The sequence below is a fragment of the Ahaetulla prasina genome, chromosome 4 (assembly GCF_028640845.1).
Source record: "Ahaetulla prasina isolate Xishuangbanna chromosome 4, ASM2864084v1, whole genome shotgun sequence".
Lineage (NCBI taxonomy): Eukaryota > Metazoa > Chordata > Lepidosauria > Squamata > Colubridae > Ahaetulla > Ahaetulla prasina.
This window is the reverse complement of record NC_080542.1, coordinates 8,258,090-8,283,995: the sequence shown is the minus strand read 5'-3', so window position 1 is coordinate 8,283,995 and position 25,906 is coordinate 8,258,090. Positions and strand designations below refer to the sequence as shown.

The window sequence follows — 25,906 nt, the reverse complement described above, 5'->3', positions numbered from 1 at the left end:
CAGTTATTTTTTTTATTATTATTTTTATTTTAAACAAGCAAAGACCAATGAAAGTAGCATCAGGAAGATTTGCAGCAGACTATATATTTAATTATGGAAATTGTAGAAATAAAAATAGTGCTGTTTTTCAAGATACCACATTTATTTTCTACCAATTGTTTTCACAAAATAGAATGTGAACACATCCAGCAGATATCAGTCCCTTCTTGTCTGTATTGTTGGTGAGGAGTAACAATGCAGAAAGTTTTAAATGAATTGCCTTAAGTTCACTAAAAAATCTTCAAAACATTTCTTGCACCAAAGTTTCATATGTTCTATTGGAAACAATTTAACATAAACTAGACTAAACTATTATCAGGGCTGCACTGGAACAGAGGGGGGAGGAAGCTGTGGGGGGAAAACTCGAGGGAGGGTAACCATGGGTTACCATGAGGAAACAAAACCAAGCCTCATATTTATTTATTTATTTATTTTATTTGTCACAACAATATATATGAGCATCACACAAAAGATTATATAGTATATAAACATATATATGAGGAAATATAAGGAGGTATAAGCATATATATATATATATAAGAAGAAGAAAAATGAAAAACAATAGGACAGAAATGGAAGGCACGTTTGTGCTCTTATGCACGCCCCTTATGGTCCTCTTAGGAAAGGGGTGAGGTCAATAGTAGAAAGTTTTTGGTTAAAGTTTTTAGGATTATGGGAGGAGACCACAGAGTCAGGTAAAGTGTTCCAAGCACTGATGATTCTGTTACAGAAGTCATATTTTCTGCAATCTAGATTAAAGCGGTTAACATTAAGTTTAAATCTATTGGTTGCTCTTGTATTATTGCAATTAAAGCTTAAGTAGTCTTTAACAGGAAGGACATTACAACAGATGATTCTATGAGTTAAACTTAGGTCTTGTCGAAGGCGACGGAGTTCCAAGTTTTCTAAGCCTAGGATTTCAAGTCTGGTGGGATAAGGTATTTTGTAGTTTGCAGAGGAGTGAAGAACTCTTCTTGTAAAATATTTCTGGACATGTTCAATTGTATTGATGTCAGAAATGTGGTGAGGGTTCCAGACAGGCAAGCTGTATTCTAGAATTGGTCTAGCAAATGTTTTATATGCTCTGGTTAGTAGTGTAGTGTTTTTGGAAAAGAAGCTACGCAAGATTAGGTTGACAACTCTTGGAGCCTTTTTTGCTATGTAGTTGCAGTGGGCTTTGGCACTTAGATCATTTGACATGAAAACTCCAAGGTCTTTAACGGGATGGGGGTCATCTGTAAGGTAATGTCTATTTTTTTTTTTTGAATTTATATCCCGCCCTTCCCTGAAGACTTAGGGCGGCTTACATTGTGTAAGGCAATAGTCTCATTCTATTTGTATATTTATATACAAAGTCAACTTATTGCCCCCCCACAACAATCTGGGTCCTCATTTTACCTACCTTATAAAGGATGGAAGGCTGAGTCAACCTTGGGCCTGGTGGGCCTCGAGCCTGCAGTAATTGTAATTGCAGGCAGCTGTGTGTTAATAACAGGCATTAGCCTGGTGAGCCACTTCCCAGCCCTATCAAGTATGTACTTAGTATTTGGGTTCTTTTTTCCAATATGTAAGACTGAGCATTTGCTGGTTGAGATTTGGAGTTGCCAAGTTTTAGACCAAGCGGTTAGATGATCAAGGTCTTTTTGAATGGTAGATGTATTGTCGGTGGTGTTAAATAGTTTGACATCGTCAGCAAAGAGAACACAATTACTTGAGATATGGTCACAAAGATGTATAGTATAAAGAGTGTTGGTCCAAGAACGCTGCCTTGAGGAATGCCACTCTTGACAGGAACAGGATTTGATAAAGCATTGCCAATTTTGACCACTTGTTGTCTGTTAGACAGAAAAGCAGATTTCCATTTGTGAAGGGGTCCTGAAATGCCATAGGATTTTAGTTTTAGGAGAAGTTTATCATGTACTACTGAGTCAAAAGCTTTGCAGAAGTCTATGTAGATTGCATCTATTGTTTTGCCTTGATCAAGATTTGTAGTCCATATGTTTTTACAGTGGAGAAGTTGTAAGTTACATGACAATTTTTTCCTGAAACCAAATTGTTTATTGGAGAGTAGGTTGTTAGTTTCTAAGTGTAAGGTAATGGATTGGTTGATGATTGATTCCATGATTTTGCAGGTGACGCAGCACAGAGAGATTGGTCTGTAATTTTCAACTAAGCTGGGGTCTCCTTTTTTGAAGATTGGGATGACTGTGGCTAGTGACCAAAGTTTGGGAAGAGAACTGGTCATGAAAGCTTTATCAAAGATTATGCTTAGGGGTTCTGCTATATTCTGCTATTTTAGTGGAAAGTTTTTTAAAGAAGTATGCACATAGTCCATCGGGTCCAATAGATAGTGATGGTTTCAAGTTATGAAGAGCTTTTCCAACATTATCTTCTGTGAAATCTATATGTGTTAAGTCGTCATACTCATTGCTGGTATGATTTGGGAATGTCGGATATGTGTCATCGCTGTTAACAAAAACTGAGCCAAAGAATATGTTGAAGAGGTTTGCTTTAACTGTTTCATCATTGCATTCTTTGCCATTAGAATCTTTTAGTGGTTGGATGGATCTTGAGTCTTTAAGTTTATTGTTCACAAAATTATAAGAGGCACGATTGGAATTTGTGCGCAGAAGGTCCTCTTCTTGTTTGGTGTGATAATTTGTGCATTCAGTTTTTATTTGGTTGCATATATTTCTGTAGTGGTTTTTGAAATTTGCTACATAGTCTTTTTTGTTTCTTCTCCAGAGGGATATTTTTTTTTGATTGAAGCTTTTTTATTGATATGGGTAGTTTGCTTTTCCTGATCTTGGTGGTCGTTTGTGGTATGTATAATTTAATGACTCTATTGATTTCAAGTAGGAAAACTCTATAGTGGTCTTCAGCAGTTATACAGGTTGCGAACAGATTTTGCCAGTCCAGAGATGAGAGATCGTTGTTTATAAGGTCATAGTTGGCTTTTTTGAAGTTGTAGTTAGGAATACTATTGCTATGATGATTTATGTAAGGGTATATATTGAGACGAAAGTCAATCATGCAGTGGTCGCTGTTGGAAAAGGGTTCTTTAATTTGTAGTCCATAAATTGAGTTTGTGTTGTTGCAGAAGATGAGGTCAAGGCAATTGCTGAGTCTTGTATTGTTAGTTACAAGTTGTTCAAGACCTAGGTTTGTAACAGCATTGTATAGCGTAGTATGGATTGGATCAGTTGTACATTCATTAGTTACCCAGTTAATAAGAGGTAGATTTAGGTCACCAAGGAAGATGAGAGGATATGGGCAAGAGGTAGCCCATGTTAGCAGTGAGGTTAACATATTTGCGTGAATAATGTCGTAGTCAGGGGCTCTGTAGCATAGTAAGAATTGAAGTGTGGTGTTAAGGGATAGGTCGCATACAATAGTTTCAGGAAGAGAAAGTTTACGTGCAACTTGAATGTTTTTTAGATTCAGTGACTTTTTGTAAAAGATAGCCACTCCACCACCTCTTCACCACGATCTGATTGATAAACTTGATGTTCTTTGTTTGAAACAATGGAGTCAGGAAGGGATGAGTTTAGCCATGTTTCACAAACGAATATGATATCAAATGTACCACTGTTTAACAAGAGGATAAATTCAGGTAATTTGTTAACAATGCTTCTTGCATTTATCAATTTGCATTTGAGATCTGAAGTGATTGGTGTTGAAGAGGTAAGGGCCGTGCATACCTAGTTTTGGATGTTAGTTGGTTGAGGGTTGTGTACAACAGGTGGTTGTATAGGTGGTTGGATGGGTGGATGGATGTTCTGGGAGGTGAGTGTTTGGATGTTGGGTACTTGACTGTTTGTTGAGATGGTTGGTTGGATGGTTGGATGGATGGCTATTTGGATGGCTGTTTGGATGGATTGTTGGATGGCTGGTTGGATGGCTGGTTGGATGGTTGTTTGAAAGGCTGGTTGGAAGGTTTGTTGGATGGCTGTTTGGATGGCTGTTTGGATGGCTGTTTGGATGGCTGGTTGTATGGATGGTTGTATGGATGGTTGGGTGATGGCTGTTTGTATGGATGGTTGGATGGATGGTTGGATGGATGGTTGGATGGATGGTTGGGTGATGGGTACTTGATTGAATATTGGGATGGCTGGTTGATTGTTTTGGGTGATGGGGGGTTTGGAGGTGATTTTTTGATTGTAGGTTTTATTTTTTATGCAATCAGCATGGTAGTCAATATATAGGTTGGATTCACCATTGTCTTGTCTTCGTTTGAGTTCTGTGTGGAATTCACGAGAATGTATCCGTTGCAGAAAAGATAGATCAAGACGTGATCTAAGTTTACTGTAGGCAGGGTTGGTTTTAGCAATTGAGTTTATAGTATAAATGAACTTACGTTTGCTGTCCTCATTTATGCATATGACTCTACAAAATCTTGGTGCTATTGATCCATCACTGTTTTTATATTCTGGTCCATCTCTGGAGACTGCAATTATTTCACTTGGGGAGATGGTTGATGAATTATAATTTCCAATGATGTTGTGAATCTTAATGATATCCGGTTCATTAGTGTTTTCTAATCCAAATAATATTGCATTATTTATTTTTTCCTCTCTCCATGTCATTTCTAATTAGTTGGTCAGTAGTTATTTGTTGTTTAGGTTGTGTTGTAGTTATTTCTTGTCTAGGTTGTGTTGTAGGTTGTGTATTATGTAATGTTAGATGAGTTGGGAAGAGATTTAGATCATTTGAGTTTTCATTTTTTTGTGTTGTAATTTGTTTTATCAGATTTGTGAAACTATTAGAATTTTTTTTCCTAAGTTTTGTTCAATAGCTTGTATTCTTTTTTCCTAAGTTTTGTTCAATAGCTATTATTCTTGTTTCTAAGTTTTTATCAGCGTCAGTGGTTGATCTGTTGGATTTTCTGGCTGGCATAATGATATTTATTGAGCATTAAATTAGCATTAAAGCAGTATCTTTCTTATTTCTTTTGTTTTATTTCAGACTCTTTTCAATTTTAGTATTGAAGTAGTATCTCTCACTTAATCAATCTTCCTCAATTTTTATCTCTCCCTCTTTCACTTTCTCTGGCAATCACTATGGTAATGGTGAAGATTTGGTGGGAAATTTAAAATGATGAAACTGGGCAGTTGAAGTCCTTTAAGTACGGGATGATGGAGGCAGATGGGAGCGCAATATCTCCTTAGTAACTGACCGGTCCTGTCGATCCACTCAGTCCTGGGGATTTAGTCCTGGCAATTCTGGTCCTGGTGATCCAACTTGAAATTCTTGACAGGAATGGGGAAGCCCAATGTCAGATTCGGAGATGGGAATCCCCGGCAGCAAGTTTCGGCGGTGGGGGAAGCCTATTTCGGCGTGGTCACAATGGCGAGAATTTTAAAAAGTAGATAGAAGTTGGGAGACTGGAGTCTCCTCGGAACTCTCCAGCTACAGCAGAACAGGGCAGGGCTTTATCTACAGCACAAGGAATACCTGAGGGCTTTGGCAGAGCAAAATTTCCTTTAAATCCTGGTTGATGATGGAAATGCAGCAACATGAGAACTTATTTAGAAAGGCCAGCAATAATAAATTCTAATAATCATATATATCCGATATAAATCATTATTTAACAGAAATAATGTCTATGTTTCTAAACTTGTATATAATTTTCCTGTAGGCGGAAGTTTTTCTTTTCCTTTTTTGAAAAGTTCTGCTAAGTCAGAAATATCACCTGATATATTAATTTCTCTTTATGAGTTGCTCCCTGTGGTTTAGCTCAGGCCGTAAAACAATGATGTAGCACTTTGGCAAAAATATGCATCCCAGTAATGCAGCACTGGAGGACAATATGGAGAAGACCTCCACAGCTACCATGGCTTTGCCTTTTGTGCTCAGATAGGATGGGAAAAAAGAGATCCACACACTGCAAAAGGCCAACATGCTGAAGGTGATGAACTTGGCTTCATTAAAGCTGTCAGGTAATTTACGGGCTAGAAAAGCCACAATAAAGCTGGCAATGGCCAAGATACCCATGTAGCCCAAGACACAGTAGAAGAAGAAAGATGACCCCTCATTGCACTGTAAAATCATTTCTTGGAGCTCTGAGTGTGTATCTAACTCAGGGAATGGGGGAAATGTCAACAACCAAAGAATACAAATACATACTTGGAAGAGAGAACAGGAAAGGACAGTAGAAAGAGCCAATCTTCTCCCCACCCATCTCCTCATCTGAGATCCCGGTTTCGTGGCCATGAAAGCCACAACCACAGTGATGGTTTTGGCCAATACACTAGAAATGGCCATGGAGAAAGTGACACCAAACATTGATTGTTGAAAAAGGCAGATTACTTTGCCAGGTTGGCTGAGAAAGAGTAAAGAGGAGAGAAAACAGAGCTGAAGAGAGACAAGCAGGGTGTAGGTGAGGAACCGGTTGTTGGCTTTGACAATGGGAGTATCTCTATGCTTAATAAAAGTTCCAAGTACCCAAGATGTCAGGAAGATGAAACCAAGAGCTGCTGAGGCTAAACCAATTCCTAAGGTTTCTTCAAAAGTTAGAAAGACCAGAAGTTTCAGGATACATCCTTTCTTTTCTTTATTTGGATAATGATCTTCTGAACATTCAAAACAGTCATCCATTTCTGGAAGCAAAATCAAGGAATTTATCATCTAGGTATTCAAAATTATTAGAAATCACCTTATTAATTTTTTGCATTTAAAACTAGTATATTAAATATAACGAAAAATGGTAGAATTTCTACTCTACCATTTTGATCTGAAATCTTTCCTGCTGGGCATGGAACACAATTATAGCAGCAGAACTGATCCCCCTCAATCCCTTTCTTCCAGGATCCAGGGAAACAAGGGTCATTGCATCGAGAAAGTGGAAGAACCTGGTGATAAGAATAGAAGGTTATGAAACTGGAGACATTTAAAACAGTTTGTAATTGTTTTTGACTTCCCAAAAAGATACTGAATTTTTCAACTTCATCAACTTAAAAAGATGTGGAAATTGCAATGATGTAGAAAAGATCCTGTTTGAAGGGCAGGATGTGCAAATAATTGTGCATAGTAACAATATCATGGAAAAGTGGCCACTCTAGTGATTTCTGATTCAAACCCAAACCAAAAATACAAACATGCCTTTTACATTGTAATATCATATTGTCATATGAATTAAATAGAGGAGATCAAGCCTGACTGCTCTTTAGAAGACCAGATCCCAAAGATGAAACTGAAATATTTTGGCGACCTAATGAGAAGGAAGGACTCATTTGAGAAGAGCCTAATGCTGGGAAAGATGGAGGGCAAAAGAAGAAGGGGATGAAAGAGAACGAGGTGGCTGGATGGAGTCACTGAAGCAGTAGGTGTGAGCTTAAATGGACTCCAGAGGATGGTAGAGGATAGGAAGGAACATTGTCCATGGGGTCACGATGTGTCGGACACGACTTCACAACTAACAACATCATATTTTTAATTTGAGGAATGCCTAATCATCAAAAAGATTTGAAAAGAATATGCCATTGTTTATTTTTAAAAAAACAACAACCCAAAAATCAAATTTCTAAAGAGACTACATTCAATATCAGATCAAAATGGATTAAGCCTAGCTGATTCAATAATTCAATACCTGGTTAAAAGCTGGGTGCCAGATAATCATATCTTCATCAATGAATAATTCTTTCCCTTTTGGAGTCTGTAGATCCATCTTTCCAACTCTAACTCTCTGAAAGGATCTGTTTGGAAAAGTGATCAAGTTGATGATGTCGAAGCCACCTGTTGCTTCCCCTTTCTCATTCAGGAATACTCTCTCCCCAGCTGAATTGTTGAAAGAAATGCCTTGAAGAAATGAATGGAGCTACATGATAAAAGAATGAAAGAGAAAGGAAATTGAATACAATGTAGTAGGGAGGAGAACACCATATTCAAGTTTCATTGACTCATTCTTCCCAGTCCTACAACAATTATTAAATGTGTACACTTAGAAATTTAATCATTGATATTTCAGAGAAGTGTACAGTACATAGCCAATCTATTATTAATTTGATATTATTTTAAGGAAATATAAGAATGAACTAAAGCAGAATGAAAATAGGCTATTTGAATGATTCAAAGTCCTTCAGTTGTGATTTAGGTTCATTTCTTAAACATGAAACCAGAACCACAGCTAATCTTCCCTCATTGACATAAAGATATTCTGAAATATGATAGATTTCCTTTAGCCAGATCTGGAAATTTGAGACTCATTATTCGATAGAGGTAAGATGGAGATTGTTGCAAACATTAAGTTGTTCCAAAGCATGGATACCACTTCTGAAAAGCATCTTTTAATTCATTCCCCTTGAATTCTTATAAGAACCAAAAGCTCAGCTTCACAATCTGAAAAATTCATGAGCCAGGAAGAAGTATTTGGAGAATGGATTGTTTTTAGAGGAAACAGTGAAAAGTAACCTGAATTATCATTTTAAATATCTTGTATTGTACAAGCTATGATGATTTCCTACGAAATTCCTACTGATACCTAAAGCATGATAAAAGGTAGAGACAGGAAGTAGAGGGTCAGCCATACTGGATTTATTGTAATTCTCAAGAACAAAGATGAAATTAAAGAAGGTGTTGAAGTTACAGGAATGTACAGTGTGAGAGACCATACAATAAGTTGAATTTAATATTATGCAAACAGAAGCAATAGAAAAAAGTCAGACTGGAGTTTTGGTCTTATGAAATATTCCATGGATTAGAATTCTCAAGGGGAAAACAACCCAGGAAGCCATGGAAGATTTCAAAAGTGAGATTATAAAAGCCCCGTCTAGCACAATTCCAATAAACAAGAAAAATAAGACATCTCAAAAAAAAATCATCAGCATGGCTCAAGAAAGAACTCTCTGATAAATTGAAATACAAAAAGGACAAGTATAAAAAGGTCAAGGGAACAATTGGTTCATTAATCAATCATCATTGATAAAATCAATCATCATTGATTTTTTTGCTTCTATCTTTAGATAAAACAGCCTCACCTATCTACACACACACACACACACACACACACACACAAAATGCAGATGAGGAATGCAAGATAAAATAAGCAAAGAAATGGTAGGAGAAAACCTATCTGCTCTACACAAGTTCAAATTACCAGGACCAGATGGATTACACCCCCAGGGGATCAGAAGGAAGTAGAAGATATGATCTCAGAACCACCGAACTCTATCTCTCTATGGTTGTAGGAATGTCTTATAGTCTTATAGTCCAATAGATATGTCAAGGGGGAGACTTAAAACTATTTTAGACAAATCACTGCCTAATCACTTTGCAAAAAACTCCAGTGTTGGGGTTTCCAGAACTACTAGGGGCAAGGTTTTCACTAAATAAATAAGAAAATAATAATAATGATGATGATGATGATGATGATGATGATGATGTTCCAACACTAGAAATTTTTAAGAAAATGCTGGTGAAAATGCTTGCTTGAAATGGTGTAGGGTTTCCTGCCTGGGCAGGGGGTTGGACTAGAAGACCTCCAAGGTCCCTTCCAACTCTATTATTGTTGTTGTTGTTGTTGTTGTTGTTATAAATAATTATTCTCACTGTCAGGAAATTTCTCCTTATTTCTAGATTGTTTCTCATACTTAATATGTAGAAAATATTAAGACTTTTCCACAATGGGTTCAAAAGATAATTCTACATCAAACTGTTCACTGAAATAAAAGAAGTGTCCAATGCAGAGAGAATACCTGACAAGCCTGGAGATCTGGGTGATCAGTTTTTTTACCCATCATAGTTTTTTTCTTATTGAATCCCGACATGAATAGAGCCTGCAAAGCATGAGCCACAGCATAAACAGCGTTGTAGACACTGTAGCTCTGGCCAGTCATTTCTATTTCAAACAAAGGGGCGGGAACATCTTCTAACTTCTTCTGCCCAGTGCATGTCTTACTATGCATTTCTTGTAATTCTGGTTTTGGAAATGAACAATCAAACAACTGTTCCCAAACATCCTGAAGAAACCCATCTCTGGAGACTGAAAGAGGGTTGATAGACTGAATAAATTCTTTGAAACCTACAACTGCTGTTGAGTGAACAGTGAAGGAAAGAGCCCCATGGAAAATCTGGAGATCCCAACTGACTTGAAATCCAGATAATGTGAAATCAATCTGTGCAGTCATAATCCACACCTTTGTAAACAATGCAGTTTCCGTCCTTTCAGGATCTACGATAAATGTGACAAATCGTAGCCACAGAATTGCCCAGGATTCTCCATAGACGAGAAATGCATTGGCTTTGCTGTTCATCATATTAGTGAAAATTCTTGAGACCATGTGGTAAAATTCTGTGTAGGCTTCCAAATGGATTAGTTGTGGAAGCCTTTGCATGAACGCTGAACAGATTCCATTCTCTGAAAGTAAGGGCTGCATTTTCCGTAAGAAGTTTTCTCCATTGTTGTTATCAACAGCAAAGATCCCAATCCATGTCCACTTGAAATGGTGAAGCAGTTGGATAATCCCAATGTACTGATGGTCTTCTTTCGGGACCATGAAATAAAGTGAAGAGAGCTTACTGGTCTCAAATGCATCTTGGGCTAATGAGCCATATGTCAACTATAAGAAAGTAGAATAGTATTCTGTTGAAATGTTAAATCACATCTATTTTTTTCTATTCAAGTTTTCTTATGAAATACATTCAGGGAACATTTTTCCCAGAATTCTTCTATGTATTAATATAGAAAGGAATTATTTGGATTTCCTTCAGAGATGTATAAGAGAACAATTGTTTCAATAGCTGCAAGAGTACTATATCAATTTCCCTCAGATATGGAATACTCTGGATACTTACTTCCTACATTTGGTATTATAGTTTCAGAAAAGGATGCTATTTAGTAAACCATAAGCCATGCAGATCAACTTAACACAAACCTAAACCTAATCTTTGATGTTCATTATATATTCCATAACAACAACAAAATATAGAATTTCCTTCCTCAACCTCATCACAGCTTACTTGTGGAATCTTGAAGAAACCTGTAAGTTCACCTATATAAGACGATGTTTCAAAATCCAATCCACCAATGATAGCCATGAGATTCTTCTGGCTATCACATCTATAGTTAGGGACAAATTCCTGGGATTTGAAAAGCAGGTCCAGAGTGGTGCGATAGGTCATCTTTGCATGGAGGTAACTGTCATAGATGTGGAACCCAAGACTGACATTAGATAAGATCTGGGGATCCTCATTGATCTCCTTCACAGCAAAAGCCAAGGCAAGGACATGTTGATGAAATTTGGTGATTACACTGCAAATATTTTAAAAACCCCAGTTGAAAAAGTAAGTTGACAATTCTCATCATTTCTGTATGAATAAGAAACAATTCTTTCTCTGACAGTAGTAAAAAGATCATCACTTTTTCTAAAATTCTTAATAATTTCTACAGAGGGATCCTTGGTGCTCTCTGAGCTTGGTGGCTTTCTTGCAAACATTTCATTATCCAAAGTAGGTAATATCATCACTGCCTGGCACTGAGGATGTTATCTAGTTTGGATAATGAAATGTCTGCAAGAAAATATCCAATTTCAGAAAGCACTAAGGACTCCTCATTTCAACCCTGAGCTACAAATATTCTCCTTTATTGGTATTTTCTACAGAGTTCAAATTTACAATGTTACACACTATTTCCATGACTTGCAACATATACTGCAACAAATACAAGTAGTGACTTTTTTCAAATACCTATATTTTCTACAAGATTTTCGGAGCAGGTTACATGAATACATTAATCAGGTGTCAGTCATTTACTATATGTATGTTTGATGAGGAGAGAAAGGGGGAAAAAACAGATCCAGAAAACTACAGACCTATTAGCCTGACCTCAATACCAGGAAAGATTCTGGAAAAGATAATCAAGAAACGAATCCCCGAACACCTAAAAACAAACAAAGTAATAACCAAAAGCCAACATGGGTTTGTTAAAAACAGGTCATGCCAGAATAATCTTATTGCATTCTTTGACAAAATGACAAAATTAGTGGACCAGAGGAATGCTGTCAATATAATTTACTTTATACCACTTTATACCACTTTATAATGCCTTGGCAAGGCCACACTTGGAATATAGTACTCGGTTTTGGTGGTTATGATGTAAAAAAGATGCTGAGACTCTAAAAAGAGTGCAGAGAAGATCAACAAAGATGTTTACGGGACTGGAGGCTAAAACATATGAAGAACGGTTGCAGGAACTGGGTATGTCTAGTTTAATGAAAAGAAGGACTAGGGGAGACATGATAGCAGCCTTCATTCTAGCTGCTGCACCACCATGGCTCTTTACATAGATTACATATAAAAACCTACATTTTTGCTGAAAACCTTTTACTCATATAAGGAATTTTGGGGGAGCTTATTAAGATTAGAGCAGAGAAGAGCAGAGAAGAATGCAGAGAATTGTAACAAAGATGATTAGGGGACTGGAGGCTAAAACATATGAAGAACGATTGCAGGAACTGGGTATGTCTAGTTTAATGAACAGAAGGACTAGGGGAGACATGATAGCAGTGTTCCAATATCTCAGGGGCTGCCACAAAGAAGAGGGAGTCAAACTATTTTCCAAAGCACCTGAGGGTAGAACAAGAAGCAATGGGTAGAAACTAATCAAGGAGAGAAGCAACTTAGAACTAAGGAGAAATTTCCTGACAGTTAGAACAATCAATAAGTGGAACAACTTGCCTGCAGAAGTTGTGAATGCTCCAACACTGGAAATTTTTAAGAAAATGTTGGATAGCCATTTCTCTGAGATGGTGTAGGGTTTCCTGCCTGGGCAGGGGGTTGGACTAGAAGACCTCCAAGGTCCCTTCCAACTCTGTTATTATTATTATTAGATAATACCAAACCATTTTAAAATTACCTCTAACCTCAGTATATGTTTAACAAGGTGAGTGAATCTCTTTTAAAAAAATAGAAAGAAAAATATTTGTTCTGTCAGAACCAGATGCATTTGAAAGACCCAGAAAGCATAATTACATTAAAAAAAAAAAAGATTTGTGCACAAACAGCTTTTACTCATATAAGGGATTTTTGAGATTGGCTAAGATTAGAGAGTGAAGAAATATTCTTACACTGGTATCTCGTAAGGTGTTATGGCAGGGTTTTCTTTAAATTTACTTTCAATAAAATGGTAAAGGAGGTGAGACACCATCCCACCAATGGTGAAGTCTCCAGGCTGGTACCACTCATGTGGAACAAGAAAAGCATCACTTGCAGAGCAGCTCAAAGTACCTACTTTATGGACCAAAAACATCAGGAGAAACATCTTGATGGTCTTGTTATTGTGAAAATGTTTTGCCTTCCATCCTTCCCATAAGGAAGCCTATATAATCCAATATTTCTTCTAAAGATAGATCTAAGGATTATATTTGAGAATACATCTAATGAGAACATCTATCATTTTCTGTTTGAACTTCCATGTGAGTACAAATTTTTATCTTGAATATCACCAGGATTTGAACAGATACTCTGGCAGAAGAGAACAGAGGGTGGGTACTTGAGACAATGAATCTGATAAAGACATTACTACCCCTTGTACCAAACTCTCTGTGGCTCAAGACTCACTTTATAGCCAAACAGAAACCTTCATTGTTGTTGAATTTCAATACCCTTCTGTGCAGCCTTTGATGTTTTGGTGTATAGTAATTCCTCTAGGATGTAATTATTTTGTTTTGATGAGTTGGTTCAGCTATTTTTTTTCTTAAATGAGCAAATGCCAACAAAAGTAGCATAAGGGAGATTTGTAATAGAATATATATTTAATTATTATAATTGTAGAAATAAAAATAGAGCTTTTTTCCCAAAGCACATTTTCACATTTATTTTCTACCAATTTTTAACTGTGTGTATATATATATATATGTATGTATTTATGTATGTACATATATATATATGTGTGTGTGTGTGTGTGTGTGTGTGTGTGTGTGTGTGTGTGTTTTCTGAGGTTTTCGCGGGTGTTTGTATGTAAGTCTTTGGTTATTCGGGTTTTCTCCCGCGTAAAATTGGAAGTGTCTTGGCGACGTTTCGACGAAGTCTCATTCGTCATCTTCAGGCTTCAGCTTCGTGCTTCTGGGAGCAATGTATGATCGCAGCTCCCAAGCTCCCACCCAATCAGTTCAAATCCCCACTAGCAGTTAAAAAGAAGAAACAGCTGTGATCACACTTTGCTCCCAGAAGCACAAAGCTGAAGCCTGAAGATGACGAATGAGACTTCGTCGAAACGTCGCCAAGACACTTCCAATTTTACACGGGAGAAAACCCGAATAACCAAAGATCTACATACAAACACCCATGAAAACCTCAGAAAACATATATATGTATGTATGTATGTATCTATTTATGTATGTATATATGTATACGTATATGTATATAAACAGATCCAGAAGGTATCAGTCATTTTTGTAAGCATTTTTTCTGGGGAGAAAACAATACTGATCTTTTTTTTTTTTTAAATTACCTTAAGCTCTCTAAAACTCTTCAAAATAATGTCTTGCACATTCTCTGACAAACACTTTCATATATTCTAAAGAATGTTATTTCTTTTCCCACCTCTAGAAGCATCTGAAAGGCAGAGAATTTATAGGTTAGAAATAAAGCCTACATTTTTGCTCAAACCCATTTTACTCATATAAGAGATTTTGGGGGAATTGGCTAAGATTATAAAAAGGAAAAAAAAATGCTTTTACAAAGGGATGTCTTATAGCCATGATGGCGAAGCTATGGCACGCGTGCCACAGGTGGCCCGTGTAGCCCTATCAGTGGGCATACAAGCTCAGCTCCAGTGCACATGCGCGCACTGCACAGCTGATTTTTGGGCCATCTGGGCCCACCAGAAGTAGGGAAACAGGCTCTTTCCTGCCTCCAGAGGGCCTGGGTGGTGATGTGGAAGGCCCATTTTTCTCTCTCACCTGGCTCCAGAGCCTCTCTAGGAGTCTGGAGGAATGGAAAACTGCCTTTCCCACCCCACCCCTCCCCAGAAACGGCCCTTTTACCAACTTCCGGTTGGACAGGAAGTGACATTTTTTGCTGTCCCCAGCCTCTCTAGGAGTCTGGAGTCTGGGGACAGCAAAAAAGTCATTTCCTGTTCAACCGGAAGTTGGTAAATGGGCTATTTCTGGCATCCAGAGGGACTCCAGGGAAATGGGGAAAGCCATTTTCCACCCTCCCAGACTTATAGCTAGGCTCTGGAGACAGGTAGGAGAGAAAAATGGGCCTACCGGGAAATCGCGTGTCGGGAGTGGGGGGGGGAGAGTTGCGTGCAAATGCACAGGGGTGGGACACATAGAATTATGGGGCACGTGATGGCAAAAAGGTTAGCCATCGCTGTCTTATAGTTTGATTTAAGGACGTTCCTTAAATTTCAATTCATAAAAGTGACAAGCTAGGCCGGGCACCATGCCACCAATTAAGAAATCACCAGTCGACCATGGACTCTACATGGGACTGTAGTTGAAAAGTATCTAGAACTACAATTGGTTCAAAATGCATCTGCCTGTATGGTTTTGTGCAGACCCAGGTCCATGCATGTGTCACCTTTATTGCAAGAGTTCTGTTGGGTGACAATTTGCTTCTGGGTCCATTTCAAGGTGCTAGTTATCACCTTTAAACCTTACATGGCTTGGGACCAGTTTATTTGAAGAACTGTCTCTTCCTGATCCCATCCATGTGATCCGGTAGACCAGAGAGTCAGGGAATGTTGTGTGTCTTCTCTCTTAAGTAAGGACATCTGGTGGGACTCAGAAGAAGTGAATTCTTTGTGATGACTTCTTCTCTCTGGAACATCAGATAACAGATTAACAGGGTTGGAAGTGACCTAATAGGTCATCTAGTCCAACCCCCTGCTCAAGCATGAGACCCCATACCATTTCTGACAATTGGCAGTCCAATCTTTGCTTGAAAGTCTCAAGTAATGAAGCTCCCACAACTTCCGAAGGCAAACTGTTCCATTGGTGGATTGTCCTCACTGTCAGAAAGTTCCTCCTCATTTCTAGGTTGAATCTTTCCTTGGTCAGTTTCCATCCATTGTCTGGCCTTCAGGTGTTTTGGAAAACAGCTTGACCCCCTCTGCTCTGTGGCAGCCCCTCAAGTATTGGAAGATGTCTGTCATGTCTCCTCTGCTCCTTCTCTTCCCTAGACTAGCCATGTCCAGTTTATGTAGCCGTTCTTCATATGTTTTATTCTCCAGTCCATTAATCATCCTGGTTGCTCTCCTTTGCACTTTTTCTAGAGTCTCAACATCTTTTTATAGTGTGGTGACCAAAACTGGATTCAGTAGTCTAGGTGTGGTCTTACTAGGGCTTTATAGAGTGGTATTAGTACCTCACTTGGTCTTTATAGAGTGGTATTAATATCACATATCATCCAAATGGAGATAAGATTGGCTCATACTTTGAAAACTCTTTTGCAAAGCCCCAAGCACCCCATTTTGCCAATAGGCCTATGGAACCCAGCATCAGTTGAAGCCAATCAAGTGACTCAACTGGCTGATTATTATCTCAAGGGGTGTATTTTTATTGATTGTATTTAGGGTTTTGATTTTTATTGTTTTAAGCAGTTGAGAGACACTGACAGTGAATCATTGGCCATATAAATTCTCTTAAATAAATAAACTCCTTATAATGGTATGTCATAAGTTCTTATTCAAGGATCTTCTTTGAATTTCAGTTTATAAAACTGGTAAACTGCATAAAAGAACAATTAGACACAAGAACAGTTTTTTCCTGAAGGCCATCACTCTGCTAAACAAATAATTCCCTCAACACTGTCAAACTATTTACTAAATCTGCACTACTATTAATCTTCTCATAGTTCCCATCACCAATCTCTTTCCACTTATGACTATATGACTGTAACTTTGTTGCTGGCAATCCTTATGATTTATATTGATATATTGACCATCATTTGTGTTGTAAATGTTGTACCTTGATGAAGGTATCTTTTCTTTTATGTACACTGAGAGCATAGGCACCAAGACAAATTCCTTGTGTGTCCAATCACACTTGGCCAATAAAAATTCTATTCTATTCTATTCTATTCTAAACAATGTGGGACAGTATCACTTGCAGAGAAGTACAGAGTATTTAGTTTCATTCTGAATTAGGGTTGCACTTTCATTATTACTTGGGTGACATGACTTGTCCATCTCTCTCTCTCTCTCTCTCTCTCTCTCTCTCCATCTATATATCCATCTACGTGTCTACCTACATAACTATATGCCTATCTATCGTCTTCATCTAGTGAACGCTCAAAATGTTCCTCAAAGTTTCTTCATCTTTGTAGTCCTGTCCTCTACCAGAGAATGGTACACTTTTTCTAGGATTTGAGCTGATTTCAGCTGACTGTCTTGAAAAATGCCAGCCTTTTTATTGTAAACTAATTCAAATCACTCTTTCTAATGATCAGCAACACTTTGAGTAAAGCATGAAACAGAAGGAAGAATACATTTCATTTCACTAAATTTCCCCTGTTGTTAATATCTGATAAATAGGTTGTTCTGGAAATAGATTTATGGGTAGAGAGTGAATGGTTATGACCCAATATAATAATAATAATAATAATAAAAGGTGGAAGGGACCTTGGAGGTCTTCTAGTCCAACCCCCTGCCCAGGCAGGAAACCCTACACCATTTCAGACAAATGGCTATCCAACATTTTCTTAAAAATTTCCAGTGTTGGAGCATTCACAACTTCTGCAGGCATGTTGTTCCACTGATTAATTGTTCTAACTGTCAGGAAATTTCTCCTTAGTTCTAAGTTGCTTCTCTCCTTGATCAGTTTCCACCCATTGCTTCTTGTTTGGAGAACAGCCCGACTCCCTCTTCTTTGTGGCAACCCCTGAGATATTGGAACACTGCTATCATGTCTCCCCTAGTCCTTCTTTTTATTAAACTAGACATACCCAGTTCCTGCAACCGTTCTTCATATGTTTTAGCCTCCAGTCCCCTAATCATCTTTGTTGCTCTTCTCTGCACTCTTTCTAGAGTCTCAACATCTTTTTTACATCATGGTGACCAAAACTGGATGCAATATTCCAAGTGTGGCCTTATCAAGGCATTATAAAGTGTTACTAACATTTCACGTGATCTTGATTCTATCCCTCTGTTTATGCAGCCCAGAACTGTGTTGGCTTTTTTAGCAGCTGCTGCACACTGCTGGCTCATATCTAAATGGTTATCCACTAGGACTCCAAGATCCCTCTCACAGTTACTACTATTGTGCAAGGTACCACATATATGGTACCTGTGCATTTTGTTTTTTTGGCCTAAATGTAGAACCTTACTTTTTTCACTGTTGAATTTCATTTTGTTAGATAGCGCCCAATGTTCAAGTCTGTCAAGATCTTTCTGTAACTTGAGCCTATCTTCTGGAGTGTTGGCTATTCCTGCCAGCTTGGTATCATCTGCAAATTTGATAAGTTCCCCATCTATCCCCTCGTCCAAATCATTGATGAAGATGTTGAAGAGTACTGGGCCTAAAACAGAGCCTTGGGGTACTCCACTGCATACTTCCCTCCATGTGGATGTAGTTCCGTTGAGGACTACACGTTGAGTGCGGTTGGTCAGCCAGTTACAAATCCATCTGGTGGTGGTGCTGTCTAACCCACATTTTTCTACTTTATCTAGTAGTAGGTTATGGTCTACTTTATCAAATGCTTTACTGAAGTCCAAGTAAATTATATCGACAGCATTCCTCTGGTCTACTAATTTTGTCATTTTGTCAAAGAATGCGATAAGATTAGTCTGGCATGATCTGTTTTTGACAAACCCATGTTGGCTTTTGGTTATTACTTTGTTTGCTTCTAGGTGTTCGGTGATTCGTTGCTTGATTATCTTTTCCAGAATCTTCCCCGGTATTGAGGTCAGGATGATAGGTCTGTAGTTTCCTGGATCTGTTTTTTTTCCTTTTTTGAAGATGGGAACTACATCAGCTCTTTTCCAGTCCTCTGGCAGCTCCCCTGTGCTCCAGGATCTTTGAAAGATATAGTTCAGTGGTACTGAGATCACGTCTGCTAGTTCCTTCAGAACCTTGGGGTGTAATCCATCCGGTCCTGGTGATTTGAACTTGTCTAGGGTAGACAGGTGTTCACTTACCATTTTCTTCCCTATTTTAACTTGTGTTTCTAATCTGTTTTTTGTAATGCTGTTTTTGATAGGTTGGATTGTTTTTTCCTTTTGTGTAAAGACAGATGCAAAATATGAGTTAAGTAGATCTGCTTTCTCCCTGTTGCTTGTCATCTTCTTACCACTTTCTCCCAGCAATGGGCCAATTGTTTCCTTGACTTATTTCTTGTTTTTAACATGTTGGAAGAAGCTTTTTTTGTTATTTTTTACTTTTGTCGCTAGCCTTTGTTCATTGTGAGCCTTAGCTTTCCTCACTTCATCTTTACAGGCTCGGGCTATTTGCTGATATTCTGCCTTAGTTATTTGCCCCTCTTTCCACTTTTTATATTTGTCCTTTTTGTCTTTCAATTTGTCAGATAGCTCTTTATGCATCCATGCTGGTTTCTTTTGGGATCTATTATTTTTCTTTTTCATTGGTATTGTGTTAGACTGCGCTTTTATAATCTCACTTTTCAAAATTTCCCAAGCTTCTTGAGTCGTTTTCCCCCTGAGGATTCTCATCCATTGAATCCTTCTCAAGCTCTCTCTAAGTTTATTGAAATTAGCTCTCTTAAAGTCCAAGACTCTAGTTTGACTTTGTTTTACTACTTGTATTTGCTTAATGTCGAATTCCAATATTGCGTGGTCACTTGCCCCCAAGGTTCCTGTAGCTTCAACACCTTCTATCATTTCATCTCTGTTAGTGAGAATTAAGTCCAGTATGGCTGATCCCCTTGTCGCCTTCTCTATTTTTTGGGAAATAAAGTTGTCTGCTAGGTTTGTTAGGAACCTGTTGGATCTTCCACTTGGTGCAGAGTTTGTTTCCCAGTTGATATCAGGGTAGTTAAAATCCCCCATTACTACTGTGATGTGCTTCCTACATACCTTAGTTAGCTGACTAGCAAAAAGTTCATCTACTTCCTCTGTTTGGTTGGGTGGCCTATAGTATAGACCTATGGCAATATCGTTTTTCACCCCTTTTATCTTGACCCAAATACATTCAAGATGATTTTCATCATTGTTGTGCTCTATTTCTGTAGAGATGTAGTTATTTCTTATAGAAAATTTCTGAAAGAAGCAAAAAAGATTTTGCTTCTTTCAGCAAAAATGGAGTCCAGGGGACCTACACATGCTTTCGGCCTGGACAGCCTCCTGCAGCCTTCTGCCACAAAAAACAGTGCTCCCAACATGAGTGATGTTGAGCTGACCACATCCACCAGGCCCGCAAAGGTCAAACACAACCTTTTAATAAATAATTTTTTATTTCCATTTTTCAACATCGTATTTATGTACAAACTATTATCCATCATTAATCATTAATTTTTATTTATTACTAATTCAGGCCTGCCCGACTGCCACTTCCTTTCTACACAACTTCCCTCTCTACCTCTACTACTTTCCCTTATCCTTCATCCCCTTCGCTTTACTCCTTCCTCTCCTCCTTCTCCACTCCTCCCTTCTTCCACCCTATCTAACCCTCTTATTCCCCTTCTCCTTCTCTACACTTTCCTATCTACTTTCTTCCCTCCTTCTACTCCTCTCTCCTTTTCTTCCCGAAATTGCAGTCGAGCATCCCCAATATCATTTTAAATTTTTTAATTTCATATCTTCAAAAATTACTGTACATTAATAATCAGTCCATGTATCACTTGTTGATTCATTTTCCTCCCCTTCCCCCCCTCCTCCCCCTTCCCCCCCACAGACTTGCCAGAGCAAATACCGGGTATTATAACCAACAATCACAAGCTAAAGTATACAAAATATACATAACCTCCCACCTTAAAAAAAATTTAAAACTATAGATCCCCTCACAATAAAAATAAAAAAGATAGGAAAGAATAATAAAAAAAAAAAGAAAAGAAACAATACCAACTTCACATATTGCTTCTTCTTACAGTCCATTTTTTAAAATTAATCCATCTTCTCAAATTCAATTTTTTTCTTTTCCCACTTGTATATTCCTTCAAATTTCATAAGTCCATTAACTCAAATTTTTATCACTTATATATTTCTTCAATTGCCATAACATTTAATGTCCATTCTTCTTATAGTCTTATAGTCCATTTTAAAAATTAGTCCATCTTCTAAAGTTCAAATTTTTTTTTCCCGCCCACTTGTATATTCCTTCAGATTTCATAAATCCATTTCTTAAATTACAATCCAGCTTCTCAAATTCAGGTTTTCATCACTTATATATTTCTTCAATTGTCATAAGATTTAATATTCAATCTTCCAATACTACTCTATCAATCAAATATCAAGCAAATAATCATTTAGACTACATCCACAATATAACAGTAAACAATTAAAATCATTACATCCACATTATCTGAATTCATAAATTTCACTTTCCAACCTTCACAATTGAGTAATATACCATACCATAGATTTATACCATACAGATAGCAAATAACACAAATCCTATAATTTATATCCTAAACAGATCAATTCCAAAAATTAACCATAATCATCCTATTCACATCTTAAACATTCCTCCCCTCTCCCATTCTATTTTCCATCATTTCCAAACCAGTTAACTTAGCATCTGACAACAAAGAATTCCCACTCTTTAAAACATTAATATAAAAATGTCTCGCTTTCATAACAGAATTAAGAAAATACTTTCTACCTCTAAAATTCACTGACAAACCCATTGGGACTTCCCATCTAAAATGTATCTGATATTTCTTAAGCTCATCCACCAAAAAAGCAAATTCTCTTCTGTTTCTTAACATTTTAGGAGGAATTTCCTTCATCATTTTTATATCTTGTCCCAATATCTGAAATTTATTTTTATAAAAGGCTTGCAAAATTTCATACCTAACCTTTTTAGTTGTAAAATAAATAACCACATCCCTAGGTACTCTATTTTGTCTTGCCCACCAAGAATTAACACGATAAATTCTTTCAATATTAGTCTCAAAATCTTCTGGCTCCACACCCTTTATCTGTGCAAAGGCTTATGAAAATCTCCTTTAAATTTTCCTTCCTATTTTGTTTCAACCCCCTCACCCTTATAGCATATTCCATTAATCTATATTGTAATATTACTCTTTCTTCATCTGCCCTATCTACCTTTGCCTTTATATCTTCCATCTTATTATCTAAGTTCCAATTGTTTTGATCTTTTTGAATTTCTTCTATTTTCCTTTGCAGCTCTAAATTAGCTTTATTAAATTCTGCAAGATCATCCTGCATCTGAATACAAGAACTTAATATTTCCGCAATTGCATCCTTTACCATTTTCATTTCCTCTTCTGCTCTTCCACCACTTCCTTGAAATCCAACATCTCTTTCTCTATTTCGTCAAATTTTTGATCTATTTCTAAAAAGTGACTCTCCAAAAACTCCTGTAAAAAATTTCTTACTTCCTTTTTGATTTCTTCTTTTAATTTTTGAATCTGAGCTGAAGAAATTTCAAAGTTTTTAATAACTTTTGGCACTATTTGCTTAAAAGCCATTTTTAAAAAAAGGATAACTTAATAATAGACCAAGAAAAAGAAAGAAAAAAAAATTATAAAAGAAAGTTTCAAAAAACTTATCTTCTAAATCACTATAATCCCAAGGAAGAAGAAAAAATATAAATCATAAGATTCTCATTTCTTCCAATTAGTCAGTATCTTCCTATATATCTTCTTTTTCAACACACTTTTAGCACTATTTGCTTAAAAGCCATTTTTTTTAAAAAAAATATAACTTAATAACAGGTCAAGAGAAAAGAAAAAATATTTAGAGAAGAAAAAATTTCAAAAAACCTTTCTTCTAAATCAGTATAATCCCAAAGCAAAAGAAAAAATATAAATCATAAAATTCTCATATCTTCCATTTAGTCAGTATGTTTCTGTGTATCTTCTTTCTTCTATTTCAACACTAGCCGTTAGTAAGCATTTCTACTTTCGTTTTCAGAACACACATTCCACAAAACCGCCATTTTTTTCTCTCTCCTATTTTCGCAGCAAATAAATCCTCAGGGGCACACAGTCTTCTTACAAACAGGTGCTAGAACGCCAGTTTCTGCTCCGTCCACGTTCCAATCCATCATTAAACCAATTCCTGTCATGGAAATTGGACGCTTCGTTTGTTTGCCATAAAGGCAAATGCCTCTCCTAGCCAGGAGCTTATCAGGTTATAGAAGGAGAACTTCCCACAAGCTTTAAAAGCTTATTAGGGCATCTCTACCTCAAACCTAATTGCTCAACTTTTCTCCTTTGCCTGAAGGAAAGAATCCAAGCTGTCGGACTCAGATTTACGATGTCCTGACAGCTTACAGACTAGGGAGTTAGCAGCTAAATCATAGCTGCTTCTTCACGAAGCGGAGCCAAAACCGGAAGACTTCGGTCAAACACAACCTTGATGCAGCCCTCAATGAAATCAAGTTTGATACCCTTGATCTAGGGGAACACTCACATATTTTCCCTCAGATATTTACATTTTTGTAATTGCTCTCTCTAACAGAGGCAAGTTTACATTTTTTTTCCAAGGATTTGCCCTGGATTTCAACTTTGCTTTTATTGAAAAATGCCGTCTAATTCCATACTGATTGAAATCACTTTTTATTATGGTCTTTGTTCAGCACAACTTTGAATAAAGGATGAGACAGAGGAAAAAATACATTTAATTCTATTTCACTGAATTTCCCGTATTAATGAAATCTGGCAACAGGTTGCAATGAAAATAGATAGATTGATTGATTGATTGATTGATTGATTGATTGATTACTTGATTGATTCACATTTTTATACCGCCCTTCTCCGAAGACTCAGTACAGCAAGTAAAAGGACAATAATACAAAAAACCATTTAAAATACCATAACAAAATTAAAAATCTAATTAAACTGCTGTATACTTAAAACTATTAGGTAAAAAATACAAAAGATAAAAACCCCTGTTAAAAACCCGCTAAAATCCCCAAATATTAAAATCAATCAATCAGGCCAGCCCCGCTTGGTGAAAAAAGAAAGTCTTGAGCTCGCGTTTAAAGGTCCGAAGATCAGGGAGAATACGGAGTCCCACCGGCAGCTTGTTCCACAGAGCCGGGCCCCCCACAGAGCACGCTCTTCCCCTGGGGGCCGCCAGCCGACATTGGTTGGCTGACGGCACCCTAAGGAAGCCCTCCCTGTGAGAGCACACTGGATGCACCGGACAATGGGAGGGAACTGGCGGCAGCAGGCGGTCCCGTAAATATCCCGGTCTGATGCCAACACCTTGAAACGCACCCGGAAGACCACCGGCAACCAATGCAACCCGCGCAGGAGAGGTGTTACATGGGAGCTACGAGGATCTCCCTCAACCCCCCGCGCGGCCACATTCTGTACCAGTTGGAGCCTCCGGATGCTCTTCAAGGGGAGCCCCATGTAGAGAGCATTGCAGTAATCCAGGCGGGAAGTGACGAGGGCATGAGTGACTGTGCATAATGAGTCCCGGTCCAGGAAAGGGCGCAATTAGCGAATCAGGCGGACCTGATAAAAAGCTCCCCTTGGTGATGGCCGTCAAATGATCTTCTCCGTGCGTCCAGGAGAACACCTAAATTGCGCACCGATTCCCTGGGGGCCAACGATTCGCCCCCCACAGTCAGCAATGGGGTAAGCTGACTGTGCCGGGACACCGGCAACCACAGCCACTCCATCTTGGATGGGTTGAGTCGGAGCCTGTTCGTCCCCATCCAGATCCGAACAGCTTCAAGACATTTATGGATAGAGAGCAAATGGTTAATTTATATCGTTTTATTTGTTTCCTGTTATGATTTGATTGCATATTGCAAACATATGACTGTCACTAAGTACTATATCTTATGATTCTTGATGAATGTATTTTATTTTATTTTATTTTATTTTATTTATTTTATTTTATTTATTTATTTATTTATTTATTTATTTATTTATTTATTTATTTATTTATTTTATTTATTTATTTATTTATTTATTTATTTATTTATTTATTTATTTATTTTTTTATGTGCACGGAGAGCATTCACACCAAAGACAAATTCATAGTGTCCAATCACACACAGCCAATAAAAAATTCTATTCTATTCTGTTCTGTTCCATTCCGTTCTAAATGTATGGGATTTAACAACTCAATAAATTTTCATTTCAAAGAAGAAAAAAACATGCGCGCGCACACACACACACACACATATCCAAAACTGATATACTATAATACTATGCTAAACATATATTCATAAAATGGTAATTAGCTTTTTACTATATTTATACAGTGCTTTAAGAATTGAAAGTATAAAAGCTATGAGAATGTATCTGCAAACATTGAACATTGTTTGAGTCAATAATTTTCCTGTAGGCAGAAGTCTTACTTTTTTGAAACGTTCTGCTAAGTCAGAAAGATCACATAATGTACTAATTTCTCTTTCTGAGTTGCTCCCTGTGGTTTAGCTCAGGACACAAAACAATGATGTAGCACTTTGGCAAGAATATGCATCCCAGTAATGCAGCACTGGAGGCCAAGATGGAGAAGATCTCCACAGCTACCATGGCTTTTCCTTTTGTGCTCAGATAGGCTGGAAAGAAGGAGATCCAAACACTGCAAAAGGCCAACATGCTGAAGGTGATGAACTTGGCTTCATTAAAGCTGTTGGGTAATTTACGGGCAAAGAAAGCCACAATAAAGCTGGCGATGGCCAAGATACCCTTGTAGCCCAAGACACAGTAGAAGAAGAAAGCTGACCCCTCATTGCATTGTAAAATCATTTCTTGGAGCTCTGAGTGCATGTCCAACTCAGGGAATGGGGGAGATGTTGACAACCACAGAATACAAATGCAT

The 25,906-nt window shown here is 37.6% G+C and overlaps 1 protein-coding gene across 1 annotated transcript; it reads right to left on the bottom strand.

Annotated features, from left to right (window-relative positions):
- Positions 1 to 5,739: 5,739 nt before the first annotated feature.
- Positions 5,740 to 10,532, bottom strand: LOC131197031 (vomeronasal type-2 receptor 26-like). The gene is made up of 4 exons (XM_058180619.1): positions 9,732 to 10,532; positions 7,628 to 7,855; positions 6,764 to 6,890; positions 5,740 to 6,638 (listed from the first exon to the last, which is right to left on the bottom strand). The coding sequence occupies exons 1-4, from the start codon at positions 10,530 to 10,532 to the stop codon at positions 5,740 to 5,742; spliced, it is 2,055 nt and encodes a 684-aa protein (XP_058036602.1).
- Between the last annotated feature and the right edge of the window lie 15,374 nt (positions 10,533 to 25,906).